The following is a 20,858-nucleotide window of genomic DNA, read 5'->3' as shown; positions in this document are numbered from 1 at the left end:
CTCTCATGGTGAGAGCAAGAGAGTGAACGAACCCCATCTCGCTTCCCATCCCTTCCCATCACTCCCCTCCCTCTCTCAAACGCAGCGCACCCGACTCCCCCCCCTCTTCAATCGACTGCCCCTGCCACCCCCTCCCTCCCTCACTCTCTCTCTCTCTCTCTCTCACTCTTTCCATCCTTCTATCCCTCCCTCCCTCCCTCCCTCCCTCTCTCTCCTCCCAGCTAAGGTCTCCACACAAAGCCGAGCTAGGCTCCAGGATTAGGGTGTCAAAGCAGACCCCTGCCCCCCACCTTCCCACGTACCAATCTCACACACACACACACACACACTGTACAAAACTATGAAGAGGCTTCGTTAGCCTGTTACAACACGTTTATGCAGGTCAAGTTACAGAATATGCAAGTCTTGTTTCACTGTCAAGAGGAAGTTTCTACTGTATCCTGCCAGAAAACATACCCATACTCTTTTACCTCTAGAGGCTGTATTGCTACAGTAATTTACATCTTCACATTGCTTTGTGAAAAATGTGGCGTATATTTTAGAGTGAGGGAGAAGCTACGTTTGGATAAGATTAGGCTTATCGCGATGAGGAGACCTTTGATGTGGAGGAAAACACTGCCCTGTGTTTAGAGTGGTTGGAGATAGAGTACTATAGCAGTCCCAGCTGGCTTATCACCCCTAAGTAAGTGTGTGTGTGTGTGTGTGTGTGTGTGTGTGTGTGTGTGTGTGTATTCGCATTTCATTTCAGAAATTAGAGACCTATTCACCCTATGGCAGTAAATTTCAATGAATAGCTGCATATAATTGGGCTCAATAATTGCTTGCTAGCACACATTAATGGACCTGTGCAAACACTCTGTCAAACACCCACGTACAATAGATCATCTCCTCTGTGTCTTTTTTAATACTTTAATTTTTATTGTTTTCAGCTCTGGACACAACAGCATGAGCACACATACAATATAATACTACAAAAATAGTTGTTTAGGTCAACTCAGACATGTGTATACGTTCCCTTTTCCAGTTATTCTCTATCTTGTCAGTTAAGTTACTTGTTTGGCATCATGTTTCATATAAGTAATCCACTTTTCCCAATTCTGAATGGTTCTTTAACTTTTAGCAGGTAGGTCAACTTTGATTGAACAGATATCCTGGACAATATGGAACCATTGCTCTTTCCCTGGACGATCAGCTTTACAACAATTTCTAGTTATAGTTTTTTGTTGGCTGTAAGCAAAATCTTTGCCAGATATCTATCTCGTCTTTGTACTGCCTCCTCAGTGTTCCCTAGGTGCACCACAGCACATTGTTTTGGAATGAAATATCCCATAATCAGTTCTCCTGTTTCAATACACTGAGACGAACGACATGTCACCTTGGACCAGTGAGTCAGTCACCCTCTACATGTTGGTTAAAGCCTGTACATGATCACAAGCTATTCACATGTTAAACAGCATATGACCTAAGTGAAAAAAGAAACCCCTGTACAGTGTAATAAGTGCTACATTATGAACCTTATAATTAGAGCTGAGAGGATTAATCGATTAACTGATTGGAGGATCGACAGGAAATGAATCGACAACTACAATTTTGATCATTGATGTGATATGAGGATTTGATGGATTTCTTTGTCATATTTGATAGTAAATTTATTTGAGTTTTGAACTATTGGCTGTATAAAACTAGCAATTTAAATACGTGATCTTGGGCTCAGCAAAATGTCAGTTTTTTCAAACATTTTATAGACAAAATCAACTCATTAAGAAAATAAGATTACTCAATAATGTAAATAATTGTTTATAATGATCAATTTTCGATTCAGCTGGAAGAAATGTATGAATAATATGTCTTGCCTAATGTTCAAGGCTGTAGTTTGGTGTTGTATTGGACTGGTATACAGCATTATAATGATGTTCTTCTATATTGTCCCTGGACATCTCCAAATGACACGAAGATTTAAATTCAAGTTTCACAAAGGTTTATAGCTTATAAAAGTGTATCACATTCTTCGATGGTTTCCATTCTTTTGATCACTTCGTGTATATATTCAAACAGTCTGCAATACTTTTCTCAAACATGGCTTGTTTTGTTAGAGAGTAGACGGCATGGCATTTGCCCTAGACTTGTTTCTATCGTGGTTTGACTACAGGCCAAATTACTCTAAGTCACATACTGAATGTCTCTCAGATGAACAAAGCAGTACAGTACTGTACTTTTCAATCCAGCCAAGAGATATCGTGTAACCTCAAGGCTATAACTAACATGTGACTACAGATTTATTCCTTTGTACAGCTTGAGTCATACTGAATGACATGAATGCATAGTGTAAGATCATTTATGTGACACACATCCTACTGGAAGGTTAAAGACAGTCAGGGACGGGAGGAAAATGGTAAGTGTTGCAGAAAAGAGGGGTTGATTGAAGATGACAAGGAGCTTGACACTAAGAGCCAGCTGGAGAAACGGAGGGGGGCGGGGCCAACGGGAGGAGGCTTTAGGAAGAATTTAGAGACAGAAGGGGGTGGGAGAGGAGAGCAAAGAGAGAAGAGAGAAAAAAGGAAGGAATAAAGGAGGATATGATTAAAAGGTAATGACTTCCTTTTCCTTTCACCAGACACACAGACACATGCTAACACACACACACACACACACACACACACACGGACATCCCTGAGCCTAAAGCGCTGGGGCGTCTCTCAGTCTCCATCCATCAGCGGTTCAAATCGCACTGTCGCATCGCTTTTAATTAAGTAGTGCCAACGAATTAGGAGACTGAACGAACCCTCCATTACCACTTTGCTAATACATAACCTCCTCATCACATATGCACACTCACACATACACACACATAGCCCAAAATCCGCCTCCATCCCCCAGGCTCTATATGGCTGGTGAGCAGACAGACAGCGTGAATAATAAGACATTAGATGCAGCGCTGCCTTACACAGAGGGCCCTGCAGCTGTGCACTGATTTGGGGAGCAGACGAGAGGGGGGCCATAATTAACAGTCACAAATAAACACTGATACTGTATGCACATACATCAAAGGAACACACACATACACACACACACACGTGTGTGATGCTTGCACCAGTTTTCACAAAGACGCAGATGCAGATCAACTCAAGAGCAAATACTGAAGCACTTAAATCAGGGATCGAGCCAGTGCACACACATGAACAGTCGCACATAAACACACAAACCTCACACACTGGTCTCTGGTTGTGTGAGATGTGAAAGTATGCGTGATTGAACTGGTGTGTGTGTGTGTGTCTGTCTTTGTGAGGGCCAAGACCTCGACCGAGAGTGATGACATTTTTGGAAGATAAGGAGAAATTGGCCAGTCCTCACTTTTTCAAAGGGCTGTTCAAGGGTAAAGTTTGACTTTAGGTTTAAGTTAAGTTTAGGATAAAGTTTGGACCTGAGCATGATGGTTAAGGTTAGGATAACGGTCAAGAGACTGTAGTGTGTCAATGAGGGTCCTCACAGATATCTAAATACAAATATGTGTGAGTGTAAGTGTGCGAGAGTGTGAGAGCGTTGGATCTGGCTGCAGTCCAAACGTATTCATCTCAGTTCCATTCAGACACATGATACGCTGGCTGGACTGAGCTGCACAGTAACTGTGAGATGTGCTGCTATTCTGGCTCTCAGCCAGAGTTTCATGACGTGTAAACATGCATCTCACCTACACAGATGGCAGCAGCAACCGTCATATCCAACATCACGCAGTGCAACTGCACATATGGCTCACTAACACCACCCTGAACAATGACAATGAAGAGCTAGTGCAGGAAACAATAAATCTAATCTGTAATCCTGTTGACCTCATCATATATATATATATATATATATATATGCACATCACACACACACATATATATTATACACATAGATATATATACATCACATATATATCCTTTACTATCTAAACCTGCTGGAAAGAAGTTCCAGAGCCCAGAAGAGGACTGGACAAAATAAACTAATAATAAATGATGAAGTAAAATAAACAAATTTGAACCATAACTTATATTATTATGGTTACATCACTAGGCTATTTATAAAATGAACATAAAGATAAATGGCAACAGTCTAGAAATGCAAGAACTGTGTAGTAGAAAATTATTATTTCACACCAGAGTCTCTCATTATCTGTAAGTGCTTTCATGTTCCCTGTGTGTGTCTCTATGTGTGTGATTTGTAGAGCGAGACATCTGTGTGACAGGCGTGACCGGTGTGGGAGCCTCAGAGTAAAGAGTCTGCCATGAAACATGAGAATCTGTCTGCAACCAACAAACACCATTCTGTCTCTACTCCAGCTATACTGATGGACTAACTACTATATTTACATGTTTAGCTCAGGAGTGCCAACCTTACTGTACTCGCTAACGTTGCCCTGCCGGTTCATTTCTTTAATGGCATGCCTATAAATCAGCTCTGCTTGTGGTGACGGCTACTGGATCTCCCTTGAGCCACAGAATACCATGTGTGTTACTGTCAATTGGCCAATGCCTCTGACTTGATGACTTACTTAGAGAGTAAACAGCGTTGCACAAAAAAGAAGAACAGTATCTAACTAGCTGCCGGTGAATAGCTCAGCACCAAACTGAAGCTCCATCCAACTTGTCCTCATTGAAAAAAAATGCTTCTTGTGTGTGTGTTCAGTCCAGTTCTCACAGAAAATGACTGATATTCAGCAGTCGACCCCCACTGATAAATGACATGATTATGAGACTGAAACTAGACCATGAACTAGGTTGTTCTTCATTGTAAGCAGTTTTAAGAAGGAAGAAATCAAGTCAAGCAAAATGCAAAAAAAATGTAATAGCCTCCATTCAGTGCATCACAACTCTATTCTCAAACTCAACAATCTAATTTGTGAAGGGAAATCTGCTGCCATTGTCCAGATGCTATTCAACATGCTTAGCCACACATCCGACTGCTTTGTGTTCCTCAGGGAACCTGTTAAATAACCTGAAACTAATGTTTTTACAGACTGTGGTTCTGATAATAATAAAGGTGAAAATGACCTTTGTTTACTGAATTTAGCCTTTTTGATATAAAATGCAGTGTGATATGTATAAGATGAGTATTAAACTATACAGAAACAGTGACAACAGCTACAAACAGCTACAGCCACAACACAGAACTTATGATATTGATTGCAGCTTACGCTTACTTGGCAGGGGCAGCTCACAGCACTTACAGCATCTACTGTACCTTCATGCAGAGACACCCTGAGTCCCTGGTGTTTGAGATACGAGTGGGATGGTGTCCCATCTGAAGCTCCCAGCTCTGTGGGTTCTGCTCATTTCTCTGTATGGCCTCGGAGGATGTGGAGAGATTTATTGTCTTCTTCTTTGCCCGGTCATTACCATATGAATGACCATGTTTTCACCAGCCTGACACAGGCTTAGCCATTAAGCTCTTTGCGTATACACACACATATACAAACACCTTCGTTATAGTGAGGGATAGCGGGGTGGGAGAGAGCCGGGTGTTTTTGCATGAACGCACAAAACGGCTAAACATCTACACACATGGGCACCGTGGCAATCCAATTAAAAGGGTGCACACACAGATACACTCGGTGGTATGAGAGATGCAGGCTATCGCCCCCGACTGTGTGTTTGTGATTGCGTTTGTGTATCTATACGTCGAGGGCCAGAGCTAACTAGCACTACTCTAACAAGCCATACCGCAAAGTCTTTTGTTCCTCGCCTGTGATTCATGACCAGGTCTTGGAGGGGAGCCCAGTATCAGTGTGGGATTACATGAAAGCGAGTGTGTGTCTGTGTTTAACCTTTTCTTCAGAGAAACATACCGTAGGCATATTATTTCTCGTCATCACTGCTGATGTGAGGTTGTATGTTTTCAGATGTATACAGCTTTTTACAGAGAGCAGCGCAGGGCTAATCAGGGGAGAGAGGATCACCACAGCATTGGCGTAGGTCAACAAAACAAGCGGGTGGACACACACTGTAGAACAAATATGCTGAAACTACACTTGCGATGGCGTCTACAGTATGTGTGCATTGTTGACATATTACAACAATGGCCAGTTTGTGGGCTGCAACTTTTTTCACGCCCTACTTTTGATTATTGATCATTTTGTTTAGTTTGCTTTTTTTAATCAAACAATGTATCCCTTAGTCTACAAAACGTCTGAAAATTGTGAAAGATCTGTCACAGTTTCCAACAACCCAAGTTAACCTCCTCAAGTAGCTTGTTTTTGTCCGAACACCGAGATATTCAATTTACAATGACGTAAAATAGGGAAAAGAAGCAAATCCTCACATTGAGAAGTTGGCACTGGAGAATGGTTGACATTTTTGCTTGATGACTGACTCACAGGAAAAGGGGTTTGGGTTTGTCCAAAGGTAACAAAATCCACCCAACAGCACTTCTAAAGCTTCTGTTTTTACAGTTAACATAATGTAACTTGTTTGTTTCATTTGTACAAAAACTGAAGTGTAACAATAACAAAGCACTGTTTTACGGGGGTAATGTGACAGACTATTTCTTGGTTGCGACCAGCAACTCCTTGGAGTCTCTGCTGGTTGCCGGGCAACTAGAAATTATTATTATTCAATTATCAAAATTGGCACAGATTAATTTTCTGTTGATCAATTAACTGACAAGTTGTTTCAGCTCTACTGGAAAGGCAGCCTTGTGTTTTTATTCTACTTATCTATTTACGATATGGAATTTGAGAAGGACGCTTTATCGAATAATCATTTCAGCATTATCGGAGATGCGAGGTTTCTTACTCTCTTCCATTCATATTCACTCACTGTGAATAGTGAGTGGATATGTCTTTTCCAACATACTCAAAACAGTACAAACAGTACAACAGGCTGATCTCCCCAGGTGCTGGAAAGGATATTTCACCTCTTCTCCACCACCATCTGTTCCTCTCGTTCCATTTCCCTTCCTCTTTACATCACAACCCCACCGTTTTAACATCCCAAAATATACAGGCGGGGTATAACAAGCACAGCCGTGATACTAAGACTACTCCTTCTAGCTCCGCAGGCGTCATCGTATTTGTTTTATATCCGAGCATGCAAACTTTTAGCTTTTGTAAATGTCTTAGGCTGAAGATGTTGAGCAAAACAAAAGTGATAGTCAGCAAAGACAGTACAGTAAAATCCTGCTAACCTGGTGAAGTAACCTTGAGTCTCTGAAACTACATGGAAAGTGGAGTCATATATGAATCCAACCTGAACATCAACCTTTGCTTTTCATTTTTCCTACAAACTTTTCATGACCTGGAAGTTTCCATAATTTTCAAACTACCACGACATCCACACAAGCATATCCACAAATTTAAAGTTTGCATCACAAATTAACACCTCTGATGGTGTTTTTTCCCCTTCTTCCTTCTCTTCCCTGGTTACATTTTTTTCCTCTTCCTCCCTTCGTCTCTCAATGCCCCCCCTCCCCACTGACCTTGTCCTTTTTTCTGGCTCTGCTTAATTTTTTATACATCAATCTCCACAGATTGTATGCTAGTGTAGAGTCAGGATAAGGAGGGAATAGTTGAATAAAATAAATTAACTTTGACAAGAAATTTTTAATTGAAAGAGCTGTAGCTATCTTTGAGAACCAAGCTACATAACTCTTAAAATCTTTTGTCAATGCATATGCCCCAATGGGGAGATATGTCTGTGTGAATGTGAGGATGTGGACATACTGTACTTACACACTGTCTAGCTCATGTGTCCATGTGATTGCTAATCTATAATTCAGCAGCGCGGCACTTGCACTTTCTCTGCCACACAACCCGGCTGAACTGTACTCCTCTGGGTGCACCCAAGCAATTAAGTAGAGCAGTGATAGCGCTCTCAAGGCTGGACTTAAGCCTTTTAAATTTTAACACAGCTCAACACTGACCCGGCCCCTGTTAACAAGGCCTGGGCTGGCTGGAACATCTGGTTGCCCTCAGACAAGATATTTATTACTGGAGGAGAGGTGAGGAACAAAAAAAAAATACTGTAAATACAATTTATCAAAAGCCAGTAGAGTTGAATTTGGTAGCAACAGGTGATGTGTAACAATTTACATTGTACTGCTGTGCATACATCCTGGTTCAGACATGGTGTACTCATTTTTTGGATGATCACTTAGAAATATTCATACTTTAGAACGGAAGGAAAGTGTGAGTGTCTGTCTGTGGGAAAGAAGGGGCTCATTAAAGTCAGCCTCATCTGAGATCCACCCCCTCTCCCCACACACACACACACACACACAATTACTAGACTGGTTATCCTGCTGCGATAAACCCACTAAAACAGCATAAACACTTAAACTCAAAAACACACATGCAAAGTATGTACGTATACCACACACATACATCAGCAACAAACACACATTTAAACTCACATATATAAGGACACATACCCACGAATTCAGTCACTTACACACACACACACACACACACACACACACACAGTGTGAGCAGTGCATTAACGAGAGCAGAGGCAGTATGAGGAGACAGTCCAGCTGGAGCACATGTGCAGAGCTCCTGTTCTAATGAGTCCATTAGCCAGTAGCACAGCAACCGCAACTGCTACCACACACACACACACAGACACACACACACCACACAAATAAAATATAAACATATGCAAAATGCACACTTTAAGCACACACATTTTTAAAACACATTCATGTCATACATATTCACAAAAAAAAAAGGCGTCCTCTGCCCCTGAGGCAGAATCAGACCCCCATCAACGTGGCACGTTCATTTTGCTGTGATAAACTGATACTCAACATAACTGGATAACAGTGACAATAGCGTTCCTGTCAAACAAGCTTATCGTGTTACATGATAGAATCTTGCCCGTCCCCACCGGAGTGCACGCTGAAGGTTTAATAATGGTGGGCTTTTGTCTAATCTGTCCAACAGAGGGTGCTAGAGCAATGTGTAGCCTGAAGGCTCCCACACCATCCTGTCTTCTCCTGTGCTTGGTCTCATCTCGTCTGGTCCCTTCATTCCCTCCTCCTCCTCCTCCTCCTCCTCTCCCCTCTTCCTCCTACGTTAGTCCGACGGCCTCTTGACACACTGCACAAGACTATTTACAGATCCAACTAGATAGAATTTCTAAATGTATATGTTTGTGTGTGTTTATATTTTGTCTTTTAAAGTCACTATGTGGCTTTTTTGTCTGTCCAGCCGTGTGCATGAAAAGTACAGTAAGATTCCCTTTTCAATTACTGAAGTATGAACATGAAAACTCTCATTGATAGCAACCCATTACACCATAATCTCTGTCTATTAACAGCATACTTCCACTATGGCCTGCGGCGACTCTGGGCTCTGAAACGAGTGCGGGTGACATACTCTATTTGAGGACCAGCAGCTTGCAGACAGAAGCCGACATCTCATATATGGGTTGACATGTTGAGCTATATCCACTTATAGGTAAATCCTTAGAGTGTGTGTGTGTGTGTGTGCGAGAGAGGGTAGCAGCACGCCTGAGCTCATCTATCACGGCGGTTTTGTGTGTGCGTTTCCTAATGAGTGTGCTCTTAATGAGGCTCAGCTCTGTGCTCAGCTCTCTTAATAAAGGCCAAGCCATAAAAAAACAATCACTTTACCTCAGCGGCACAAGCAAAGAGCAACACTTGCAAAAAAAGAAAAAGAGAAAAAAAAAAGCAGGCTCTTGACCTATGCAGCCAAGTGGAAGCCATTATCTTTCCATATGGATTTAGCGTGTTTATAGCTGGGCTGTGAGTGCTGAAGTGAAAATCTCTCTATTGTATTAAAAGATATAATCTATGAATCTATGTGTAATCTACTGCAGGCATTCCAAAGAGCATACACCTCTGTCTAAGCCGCAATCATCTAAATTTGTTTCTGCAATAATAATAATAAAAAAAATTTCAAAAAGTTTTATTGGATCTAGATAAAAAATACAACACTCCAGGGAAACAAGTACATAATGTTTCCATTCAAGGGTTAGGCTATAGTCCTTTAGAGAAATACTGAAAATGTTACAAAATACAATGTTAAGAAAAATTCCTGCATCTGTGCCAAGATCGCAAATTAATCATTTGTTTCTTGAATGATGATCTGATTGTTCATCATATTTTATTAAATCTGTTCCCTAGTTTATTAGCTTTGTTTTGTTTTAATATCCTGCTAATTAACTGACAAACAGGCCAATAAACTGGACTAATAAACAGAGGCCATAAATGTTTCAGCATTGGAAATATGCCAATATTCTATGATTGTTATTGCAATTGTAGTTTTGTGTATTTAGATTCCTGTCATTCTCTGAATACTGGCTGTACTCCGCACATACACACAAATACCCATATATGGAGTATACCTGAGCCCAGCATTGAAAATGGCATTAACATGGCACAGCTTTGGAACACAGGAGCAGCTACTGATCTCAAATGAGCCATGTCCGTTTTTGCGCAGCTAGAGAGCACTGAGAACGCAGACGGGTGTGGGAGGTGGGGGGAGGGGGGGGGGGGGGGGGGGGGGTGAGAGGGAGGCGAGGAGATTGGGAGAGAGAAGGATGGAAGATGAGTGACAGATGTCTGCTCTTTTACTGTACCCGCGTGAGAGTGATGCCAGCCAGAATATGACCTCTCCCTCAAAGGCATTTACAATGCTGATGTAACTGCACAGCTCCCTTCAGGCTGAACTAATCTGTACAACACACTGGACGCTTACCTTCCACCCTCTTATTGAAGGTCACCACCGACCGAACGGGGACAAGAGCGTATGGACGTGTCGACCTCTATTACTGTGCCTGTGTGAGAATGGCTCTGTTGGCTATGTGTGTGTGTGTGTTTCATGTAGCGCTATCTCTGCTCACTGTATTGTCTTAAAAGAAGTAGAGCAGAGTGCAGTGTGTAGCTCTGACCTCACCTGACAGGCGCAGGAAGCTCACAGCCACAACATTCACCAACAGCCCAAACCGTAACGGGCAACTAGATAAAAAGGTACCGATTCCAATGAAACAATGCTATTATCTTAAAAGAATAGTACAACAGATAAACAAGTTCATAGGTTGCTCTCTATTTTTAGCTTTACTTTAAAGGAATTGAATTCAAAAAGAGTACATTTGTGAAATGTGGGCTATTTTAGCTTTAAAACTGTGCCTTTCTTTTATTTTTCTGAGTGCTTGTACTCATGTGAGGCATGACAGCGGAGAAAGAAGCAGAGCAGGAAATGTGATGATGAAAGCACGTCATTGTAAAGGCTGATGGTTAAACCTGCTATACACTCCCGTCTGAAGGGAGATATTATGTGGCACAGTACAATGATCAGCAGCAGTTAAAATAGAAGCCATACAGTGCCTCTCAGTGCTGTATGTCTTGTATATATTTTGTCCTTTGACAACTAGTTTTATGGTGTTTCCTGGAAAACGGGAAGCTCCTCTAAAAATAGTTGCGTAGACGGAGACTTCCAAACAGACAAAAAAAAGAGAGCTTAGTCATTTTAGATTATAGCCTATCTGAAGTAGAGCTTATTTTCTTCGTCCTCTCTGTCTCTCAGCCTAACAAGGCCTAGTATACAGTGCATTTCACTGTTTGTCCATACATTCCACCAAGTATGACATAATTCTTTATATAGGCCTTTGCTTTTTCCACACTCTCTTTCCCAGATAAGGTGCAAAGTATTTCCATGGTGCTCTGGATTCTCCCCCGAGGGTACCTGGCCTTGGCATGAACCCCGCCTGCCGGCCCGCCTGGGTGAGTAACTGCTGCAAGGGGCTGGTGGGTGGGGGGGGGAGTGGGGGTGGGGGACATGCCTTTGAAGTGTTTGGACTGGTGGGATTCATTTGATGAAAGATGGAGGGTGAGAAAAAATTAGGAGGGCGGGAGCAGGAAAGGGAAGAGGTGCTGAAAGATAAGACGGAGAGACAGAGAGAGACAACAGGGAAAGATATTGATTGGACAATGGAGAGAAGAGAGAGAATACAAATAAAGGAAGAGAAGGATTGAGTAGGTAGACAGGAAAAAGAGGGGAGGAGGGGGGGCAGGTACTTTGAAGTTATGAGGAGAGCAAAGATCTGCCTCCCTAGAGTAACACCAAGGGAAGGTTGGGGCCTGCAATCGTAAAGAAACGAAAGAGACGATGAATCACGATGGGTCAGATAGGAGCTAAAGTGAACTTTTAATAATTTTGTTTACTTCTTTTGACTGTCAAATAACATGAAACACAGCCAGAGCTTCGAGCACTGATCACTTCGTTTTTGATGTCTTAACCGCCATTCAGCTGCTTAACTATCTGCATTTCTCTTTCAGCTGTTTTTTCTTAACAGAGTTTGGTAACATGTGATTCTCTCCATCTGATTCGGCCGGGCCAGCAGTGGTGATTTAAAGCGAGGCTTCCAGCACCTGCAGCACTAGTACCCAGCTGTCCGACATTGTCTGTCCCAGGCAAAGGTCACCATGGTGACAGCAGCAGCTCTCTCCTGGGTCGTCTCACACGGGGAGCAAATGCACTGAGAAAGACTGATTGTCCCTGTTTTCACTGACAGAATGAGACCAAATTAAGAGAAAACCACAGAAAACAAACACTGTTTCTTCTTTGCATGCTGTAAATGTACTCCGTCCTGCTTCATTTCATTTAACTCCAAAACAAACAAATTTGTCCTAAAAAAAAAAAAAAAAAAAAGGCAAGAGGACCAGACCTCAGTTCTTGAGAAACATGAGAAATCTGTGCATTCGCTGTAAAGTGAAATAGGATGTGCTTTATCCTCTTAGAAAATAAACGGACGCAGGTCAAGTGCTGACAGACGGGGTGATGGAAAATGACAGAGATGAGAGTGGGAGCAGGGAAAGAAAGTGCAGTTTATAGGACGGAGAGATCACTTTATCTTCCCTTCACACTCCCTGGCCTCCCTTACAGTTGCCAGTTACTTCCTGCTCTATTGTGTAGAATGTTGGCGGTACGTACAGGAAACGGGCTCTTTGTTTCCTTTCTCCTTCCTGTTAAGAGAGGAATGTGTGTGGATACTGGGCGGGAGGGACAACATACGCTGTGTTTGTGAGTTACCAGGAAGGAGCTCCTGGCGGAGACCTTTAGACTTGGAAACACACATCTACACACACACACACACACCAGCAGAGTTTAAGGCTGCACTTCAAACGGAGAGAGAGCGAGAATCCAACAGATGCACAGATGGGGGTGATATCTGATACTTAATATACAGACATTTAACTCAGGCACAAATGCAGACAGCCACATGCAAAACATTAAATCTCATCTGATTAGACACCTGATCCTGGCTGATGAATTGATCAATTTCACAACTCATCAGGGAACTGAATATAAATCATCAATGGCAGGCTCTCAGCTACAACATATGTCATGTCAGCCAACTCTATTTACCACTCTATATTGATTCACGCCTACACAATGGCCTCTGCAAATGTGGAGCTCTTTTTGGCTTGAAATATCCCATCCATCCTCCACTTAATCTACCCTGCATGGCTGATAGCCAAGAGGAGAGAGGAAATTTATCACAACGCTCCATCAAAAAGATTAAAAGCTAAGTATACGGCCCCAAATCTTTCAATGTGTTATTACTACACGGTAACAGCACGCTATGAGGCTGAGCTCAGAGAGGAAGCCTACTTCTTTCTTCAATGAGGGTAAATGAGGTTACCAGTAGATCCCATGTTAATACGCCATGAACCTCGCTCACCAGTCTGACACATATGCGCGCCATCAGTTATGAGTTTTCAAATTTCCTTCTTGAATCAAGCAGCTGAGGATGTTTTCGATGGAAAACACTCAGCTCAGCGTCTGGAATCAATTGTTTAAAAATAACTGTTCATTTTCGCAATTTACTCGCCATACATATGCGGTGGATTCACAAACTGGATCTGCATAGTGAGAACCTGCCCGCAAAACAAAGAGATTGCACCTTATTATCTTATTTGTGCTCTATTTTCCTGTTCACTCTAGTATGCTACAGTATTTGTTATATTCTTCTATAGTACATCCTATTTTTTTACTGCTGCAATGACCCACTTTAAACACAAGGACTGTTTGGGGCACGGTTCATTTCAATTTAAAGGGATATATAGTTCCCACTCAGCTACAAAGAGCACACCTTAGACGTTTATTACATATCAACAGTCTTTTTGTTTTGCACTGATGCATCACATTCAAATTTGCATTTTTAATGACACAACTTCCGCAGTCCTTTTTTTTTGAATGTAAGAAAACACAGCAGAGGGAAAGAGGGCAAGGTCCACATGCTGCTGCTCCCAGCACCCAGAGAAACTAGTTCCACTGGACAGACAGGTTAGGGAGGAAAGAAACAGAGGAAAGAGGACGGCGAGGGAAAGGAGGAGAAGGGAGGCGGACACTAGAGCAGCTGTCGGAAAGATTGATTTAGGGAGGGCAGGGTAACGACAGCTCGGCATCATCCAATCAGACCCTCGTTTCATAAGGCTGGCAGAGCACGACAAGAGTGCGTGTTTGTCTGCGTGGTAAATTCTTTGAGGGAAGAAAATAAAAAAAGAAATGAAAGAAAGAAGGAGCTGTGAGGCAGCGAAAGGAAACCCGCGGCGTTGCGCTGCGTCGTCAGATTGTCACTGTGAGTTCAAGGATCTGTCACATCTCTGAGTAGCACTACGAATATTGGGGGGGACACAGAGGTAATAACACAGGAGAAGTAATAAGTTTTTAACTCCATGAACTTTCAGGCCAGATGGTGTCTCTGTGTCAATTCTCTCTGTCTATCTTCCTGTCTGCGTCCTCGAGCCTCAAACTGCAGTCCAAGGACTTTGAACAATAGGTTAGTTTTAATCTGATTTAATGGATTCTCAAAAGAAAAGAAGAGAAAGAAAAAAGAAAAAAAGAAAAAAACTTCCTAATTTTTTTTTTTTTTTTTTTTTTTTAAATCAAATAGGAATCTTTGTCTCTTTCTCAAATCTGGACAACACTCCATACTCAATAATGTTTCTTTCTTTACCAAACAAAGCTCAATCTAAGGCACATTTAAACGACACGTGTCTCAGCCAACTGAACTACTCGACGCCAGAAGGGATAATTACTGCCACCCATCCACCCGCGTGTCCATCCTCACACTGAAACCCGATGGTGTGACACACATCCACCCAGGTCACATCTTCCCTCAAAGCAAATACTTCAAGAAAGTAAAACAAACAAGAAGACAAGAAGGCTTTGGCTCAGTGCTGAAGTCACTTTAAACACACTTATCCCCATTGTGTCCACTTCAATGGTTCTGTGAAGTGTAGTATTGCAAACAACGTGCACAAACCATGTAGGCCAAAAGTACTTCTACATGTATGTTTCTTTCCAGAACAAACACTGAGCTGGAGGTGGTGTTTAGATCAGTGTATGTGCCTGCTTTTTGACCCGAGGCAGAACACGAGGATGATGAGGATCTGTAGATTAGACTACAGAGGAGACAGCTGGGCCCTTGACTTCTTGCCATCTCGACCGTTCATGGAAGTTTAATGGAGTGAGATAATAATGGCTACTAATCAGAGGGGGGCCATGAGAGGTCAGGTGACCCTGATTGACTCCAGATCAACACAAGAAGAGAAGAAAAAAAGAGAGAACATGTGTGTGTGTGTGTGTGTGTGTGTGTGACCTGGAAAACAGCACATATAAATCTTTGTGTAAAAACAATAGCATGCCAGGAGGTAACTGAATCGAGTCAAATGAGCAGCTGAATTGCTAATTCTAGACGACAATGAAAATGAGTTAAAAAAAAAAAAAAAAGAAAAAAGAAAAGAGATATAAAAACACAGACAGTGGTAGTTGTACAGTATCTGTCTGCTCTTTGATGATACAGGAGTCTTTTCCCACAGGGGCAATCCCCTCAAACAGGACCGACGTGGAAAACAAACACTTCTATTGCCTTCCTTCCCTCCCTCCCTCCCTCGCTCTCCCTGTAAGCTTATTTTAACCCTCCATTACCCCTTCTCCTTCTCTCTTTCATTGCCTGTGTTTCTTCCTTCCTTTTCATGTCACCTGATCTCTGTGTTTAAAATGGTGAGAAACAGCAAAGTTACATCTAGACAAATGTTTTTTTAAGTTGCCGTCTGTCCTTTTATTTTCTGACTAACTTGAAAAAAATCATTTAAAATCCTCCTTTAGTTTACATTTTGTGGTAACAGCTTCTCAAACGTCAGGATTCACTTACTTTACTCCATTTCATTGCATTTTAAATGTAGTATTTTTGAGATTTTCAGACTGTTTGTTAGGCATAATGGACAGTTCTCTGGCGACTGACAAATGTCACAATCACTTGATTTGAAAAAAAGAATCAAATTAAAAGTGAAAACAATCATTAGACAAAGTCCTGCTAGAGATCTGAAGTCAGCTAACATAAAATCCTTAAGTGAAGGAATTACAAATAACCCTAAAATTATAGTCCAATTTTATTTACTTGATGATTTCTTGCACATCTGGCATCATTATTAACATTTACACTTTTTTCAACTACTGCAGCCGTTCTAAACATATGCTTTCTAAACTCAAATTTGACCATAATTATTAACTGTGTAAACTAAAAACACCGTTAAACTGTTCAGCCCTGGTTTGAAATCTACAGTGTCTGTGAATGGACGGTGCAGGGAGTGGGAGCTAATCAGCCGTTGCTAAAAGGAGGAAATCCTCCAATTTCCCAGCTGCCACCTGTCACTCCACCTGACACCTGCTCCGCTGACTCACACACAGACACACACACACACACACACACACACACTGTAGTAAATGCCTTCACAAATGTATAGTAAGCTCATGGTGGGAAGCGTAAACAAATGGTTAATACGCTTGTACTGTACACACAGGTAAACCTACTTTAACGGTACAGGTTATTTACTGGGCAACACCTTCATATAACAGGGAGACAAAGAAGCAGAATGTGGAATGAGAACTACAAATAAATTGATGGTTCATGGTTCAGGACCACACACACAGACACAGACACACAAGCAACAGTAATTATACAGATCCATGAACAGTCTCACAGAGCTCATTCATTCATGCAATAACAAAACGATAAACATGCTTTTACAGAAAAGCTATGTTAAGCTTTTGCGCAAACTAGGGCTACAAATAATTATTTTCATTATTGATCGATCAGTCGTTTAGTGTATAAAGTGTCATGAAATAGTTGAAAACATCCATCACAATTTCCTAAAACACCAGGTGATGTCATCAAATTGCTTGTTTTGTCTGACCAACAGTCCACAGTTTTTCTCTGTGCTGCAGGAACTGAGTGGGGACTACAGGCTTTACTGTGAACAGCCGCCTAGCCAGTGTCTACCGTAGTCTGAGTGTGAGGCGTTTAGGGGAAGATCTGTAAATTGTAGCTACAGGAAATAACCTGGGTTACACTCTCCCCATCTAAACTGCATGAGTCTCTGCATGTACATCAGTGACACCCTGCGCCACCCACCGCAAGTAAATTCTCAGCCTGTGGGAAACGCTGCAGTCTATCGCTTGCAATGTTTAGTAAAATAGCTATGCTTTATAAAGTTGTGCCCAATGTACTGTCTCTTTTAAAAAAAAAATGTTTTTATTAAATGAACAAAAGGAAGGCAACTTACTTTTGCCTTTAACAGATATGTAGCACTATTCAACTCTTTTAACTAAGAGGACAATCCCCCCCCCCCCCCGGCCACATCTGCACAAAACTCCACTCTTAATGACAGACTGCATTAACACACATACATCCATTCTCTCTCACACACACACACACATACACATATAAGAGTCCCTAATCCTTTGTTTCACGCTTGAATTCCCTTCAAAAACACATCCTGCACTGATCCTAATGTACACCAATGACTCACAAACCATTTCCTTTTTTCTATAAGCGCACATACATGTACAATATGTGTGTCTGTTTCTGTGTGAATACAGTGCTTGAGTGGTGTGTGTGTGTTGTTTTTCCAAACCCCCCGCCAAGCAGCTGTCCGTTGACTCCAGATATCAATGTGGATTGTGTTTGTTTTTGTGAACTGGCGAACCTGACTGTATGTTTGTCCTGGAGTCCTCGTATCTCCTCTAACAGCAGAGAGTGAAACCAACTAAGTGAGTTTAAAGTCATCTGCTGTCGAGTCGACGCTCACGCCTCCACGAGGCCTCCGACAACACACATCACACTGTCGTTGTTTTATCAAAAGCACCTATGTGCAAACATGCGATGCTTCCACATGCATATGCAAAAAGAGTCACGCAGACACATGCAAATACAACATCGATGCGGCGACACATGGGCAGGTTTGTTCTTTTGTTCTCACACCGCATACATTCAGTAAATATCATAACACAGACATGAGTGCACATACCTACGCTATGAGGACAAATTTGACTTACAATAGCGTAATCCTAATTCCTCATCCACCCAGATTCTCGTGATATACTGACATAACCTAAATAGTGCCGCGGCTTACATCGCTAAAACCTGAGTTGTTGCCACTCAGCTGGTATTATCTCCTTCCCAGCACACTGTCCAGGTCTAATGAGTGACACGGTTAACACAGATCCATTGTGCTGGAAGGATTAGTAATGTAAACATGTGCTCTCTGATTCAGGACACGGTCTAGCAGCTTCACTGACAGACTTGATCATTTCATCTGTCTGGGCTGTTTAACAAGGTGTGGTGTTATAGTACGAAAAAAAAAAAAGAGAGGACCTACATTTCCCAAAGTTCTCTGTTGTGAAATAACTACATAATAGTACATTTGGGTCCAGATGACTAGCACTACTCCCCAACAGTCTATAAACACAGATGCTGACTCAGGTCATGAGGGTGTGCAACGTGCTGGCCAAGTGAAACCCAAGGGCTGAGATAAAGGAGGAGGCATTGCAATAAATCATCAGCTAAACATTTTCTCTGATGTAGCAGCAGCTCTTTGGATAATTTCCTTAAAAGGACCAATGGACCGGCGGTGCGGTTATACAGTCAGTCTGCTGTGAGTACAGAAAAACTGTAGCGCCTTTCATCGAGTACAACAGGAAATTTGAGTTGAATGGGACTGGACAGAGAGCAGGGGGGGGACAGGAGGTAGGAAGAAGGAGGGGTGTGTAAGAAGGCGGAAGTAAAAGAGGCAACACGGAGGAGAGGTTAGTGTAAAATGAACTATGGAAAGGATGAAGGAAGATGTACAGACACACTGGCAAGAGACAACAAAGACAATGCAGAGAGATACCATAGAGGAAGGAGAGTGGAATAAATGTGTGCCTGCATATTAGAGCTGCAAAGATAAGAACTGAAAATTAATCCACAACTATTTTGCCATTCAATTAATCATTTTGACAGTGAAAAAAACTAAAATTCTCCCGTTCAAGCATCTTACATATGGATATGTTCTGGTTTCCGTGATAATAAACTGAATATCTTTGGACTTTTGGTCAGAACAAAACAATTTTAGACAATTACGGTTGTAATGTTAGGTTGCTGCCCTACTGCATATGTGCATGTGGGTCTCCAACAGCAAACAATACACAGAAGTCACGGCCAGGTCACTACTATCAGCTCAGACAGTAAACACTCGGAGCTAAAAAAAAAAAAAAAACACTGCACGTGAATACCAGACAGACACTAAACAAGTAACTGCCACCGACAACACTCCTGTTTACATCACAGAACGCAGACAGTGATGTGCTATTTGGGTTCATCTACGGACACTTGAGTTTCTGATCATATAGGTGCTTTTTACTCTCGAGTGCACACAGAAACTTGCACATTTGTTTCATCAGGTCTCCTCCGTAATGTGTGGAAGAAGTAGAAGTTATGTTTGCACATGAGGTGCTCTGCTGTTTTGTTCTGGCCTTGTAAATTGGATTTCCCTCAAGGTGAAAAATTGAATAATATTTTCTGATCTCAGAGAGGTCTGATACAATCTACACACACAAAGATTTTTTTTTTTTTTTTCAACAAATTACTGTGACCATGTATGGTGAGAAAGGTTCCCCACACACACACACACACACACAAAAGGCACTACATCATTGGATAGTTTTACAAATCAGTCATCTGGCTGCCATACCATTTGGTGTTACGCTGCTAGGCAGGATGCTAGCTGAGGTCAGAGATATGTTAGATGACATCAGGGTAAAAGCAGGCTGGAGATCTGCCATGTTAAACTGCACACAATGGAGGAGGAAAACTGGGTTCACTGCTCATCTCTCTCCCTATTTCTCTCTGCGTCTTCTTTCTCTTCTCGTTTCTTTGCCTTTCCATCCGTCCTCACGTCTATCCCGTACTTCTTTCTCAGATGAGCTCTTATAAAAATTAGGGTCTGTGTTGCCCGTGTCCCGGAGGGAGTTTCGTTTCTTTGTCTCATCTTTCCAAATTCCAACCTCCATCTCAACCTCCTCGAGCAAGAAGTGAGAAAATGGAAACTGTCTTTTGTTTAGGCTAGGCTATATGACTCATGATTAACCACAGGACAGATATAAGGGGAGACTTTAAGAGGCTGTATACTATCAGTGTAGTCCACTCTTGCTTTCTCAAGAGGAGGATACAGTAATACAGTTTTATGCTCTTGATCCTAATGAAACCACTGTTCCATTAATCTCTCCCACCAGAATTCAATAAAATTAATCCCGAGCAGGTTCTCTCCCTTTCTCCTTTTCAGCCTCAGAAAGACACTGACAAACCACATACTACACAACTGATGTCATGAAGCCAGGCTGCCTGCCAGGTGTGACCTCATTGACCTTTGCTTAATTTGGTGGCACTGCAAAGCTGCCACGGCTCATCTGCGACTACGGTGGCCTTTAGATTACCAGCTATGAAGCGGTGTTGGAAAATGAACTTTTTCTTCCACCAGCCTCCATTTTGTCTTCGATTTTAACAATCTACCACACAAACACACATACACGGTGC

The 20,858-nt window shown here is 42.0% G+C and overlaps 1 protein-coding gene across 4 annotated transcripts in view; it reads right to left on the bottom strand.

Annotated features, from left to right (window-relative positions):
- The window catches only part of dip2a (disco-interacting protein 2 homolog A), an 89,343-nt gene that overhangs the window by 43,727 nt on the left and 24,758 nt on the right, over positions 1 to 20,858 (bottom strand). Inside the window, exon 1 of one of the 4 annotated variants that reach the window (XM_044365676.1) lies at positions 3,689 to 3,731. The exons of the other annotated variants lie outside the window; for them this stretch is intronic. Coding sequence (XP_044221611.1) covers positions 3,689 to 3,725 — 37 coding nt within the window. The 5' untranslated portion in view covers positions 3,726 to 3,731. Of the gene's footprint in view, positions 1 to 3,688; positions 3,732 to 20,858 lie in introns of those variants that run through there. 4 annotated transcript variants of the gene reach the window in all.

The sequence above is a fragment of the Thunnus albacares genome, chromosome 11 (genome assembly GCF_914725855.1).
Source record: "Thunnus albacares chromosome 11, fThuAlb1.1, whole genome shotgun sequence".
NCBI lineage: Eukaryota > Metazoa > Chordata > Actinopteri > Scombriformes > Scombridae > Thunnus > Thunnus albacares.
This window is presented reverse-complemented; position numbering and strand designations above follow the sequence as displayed.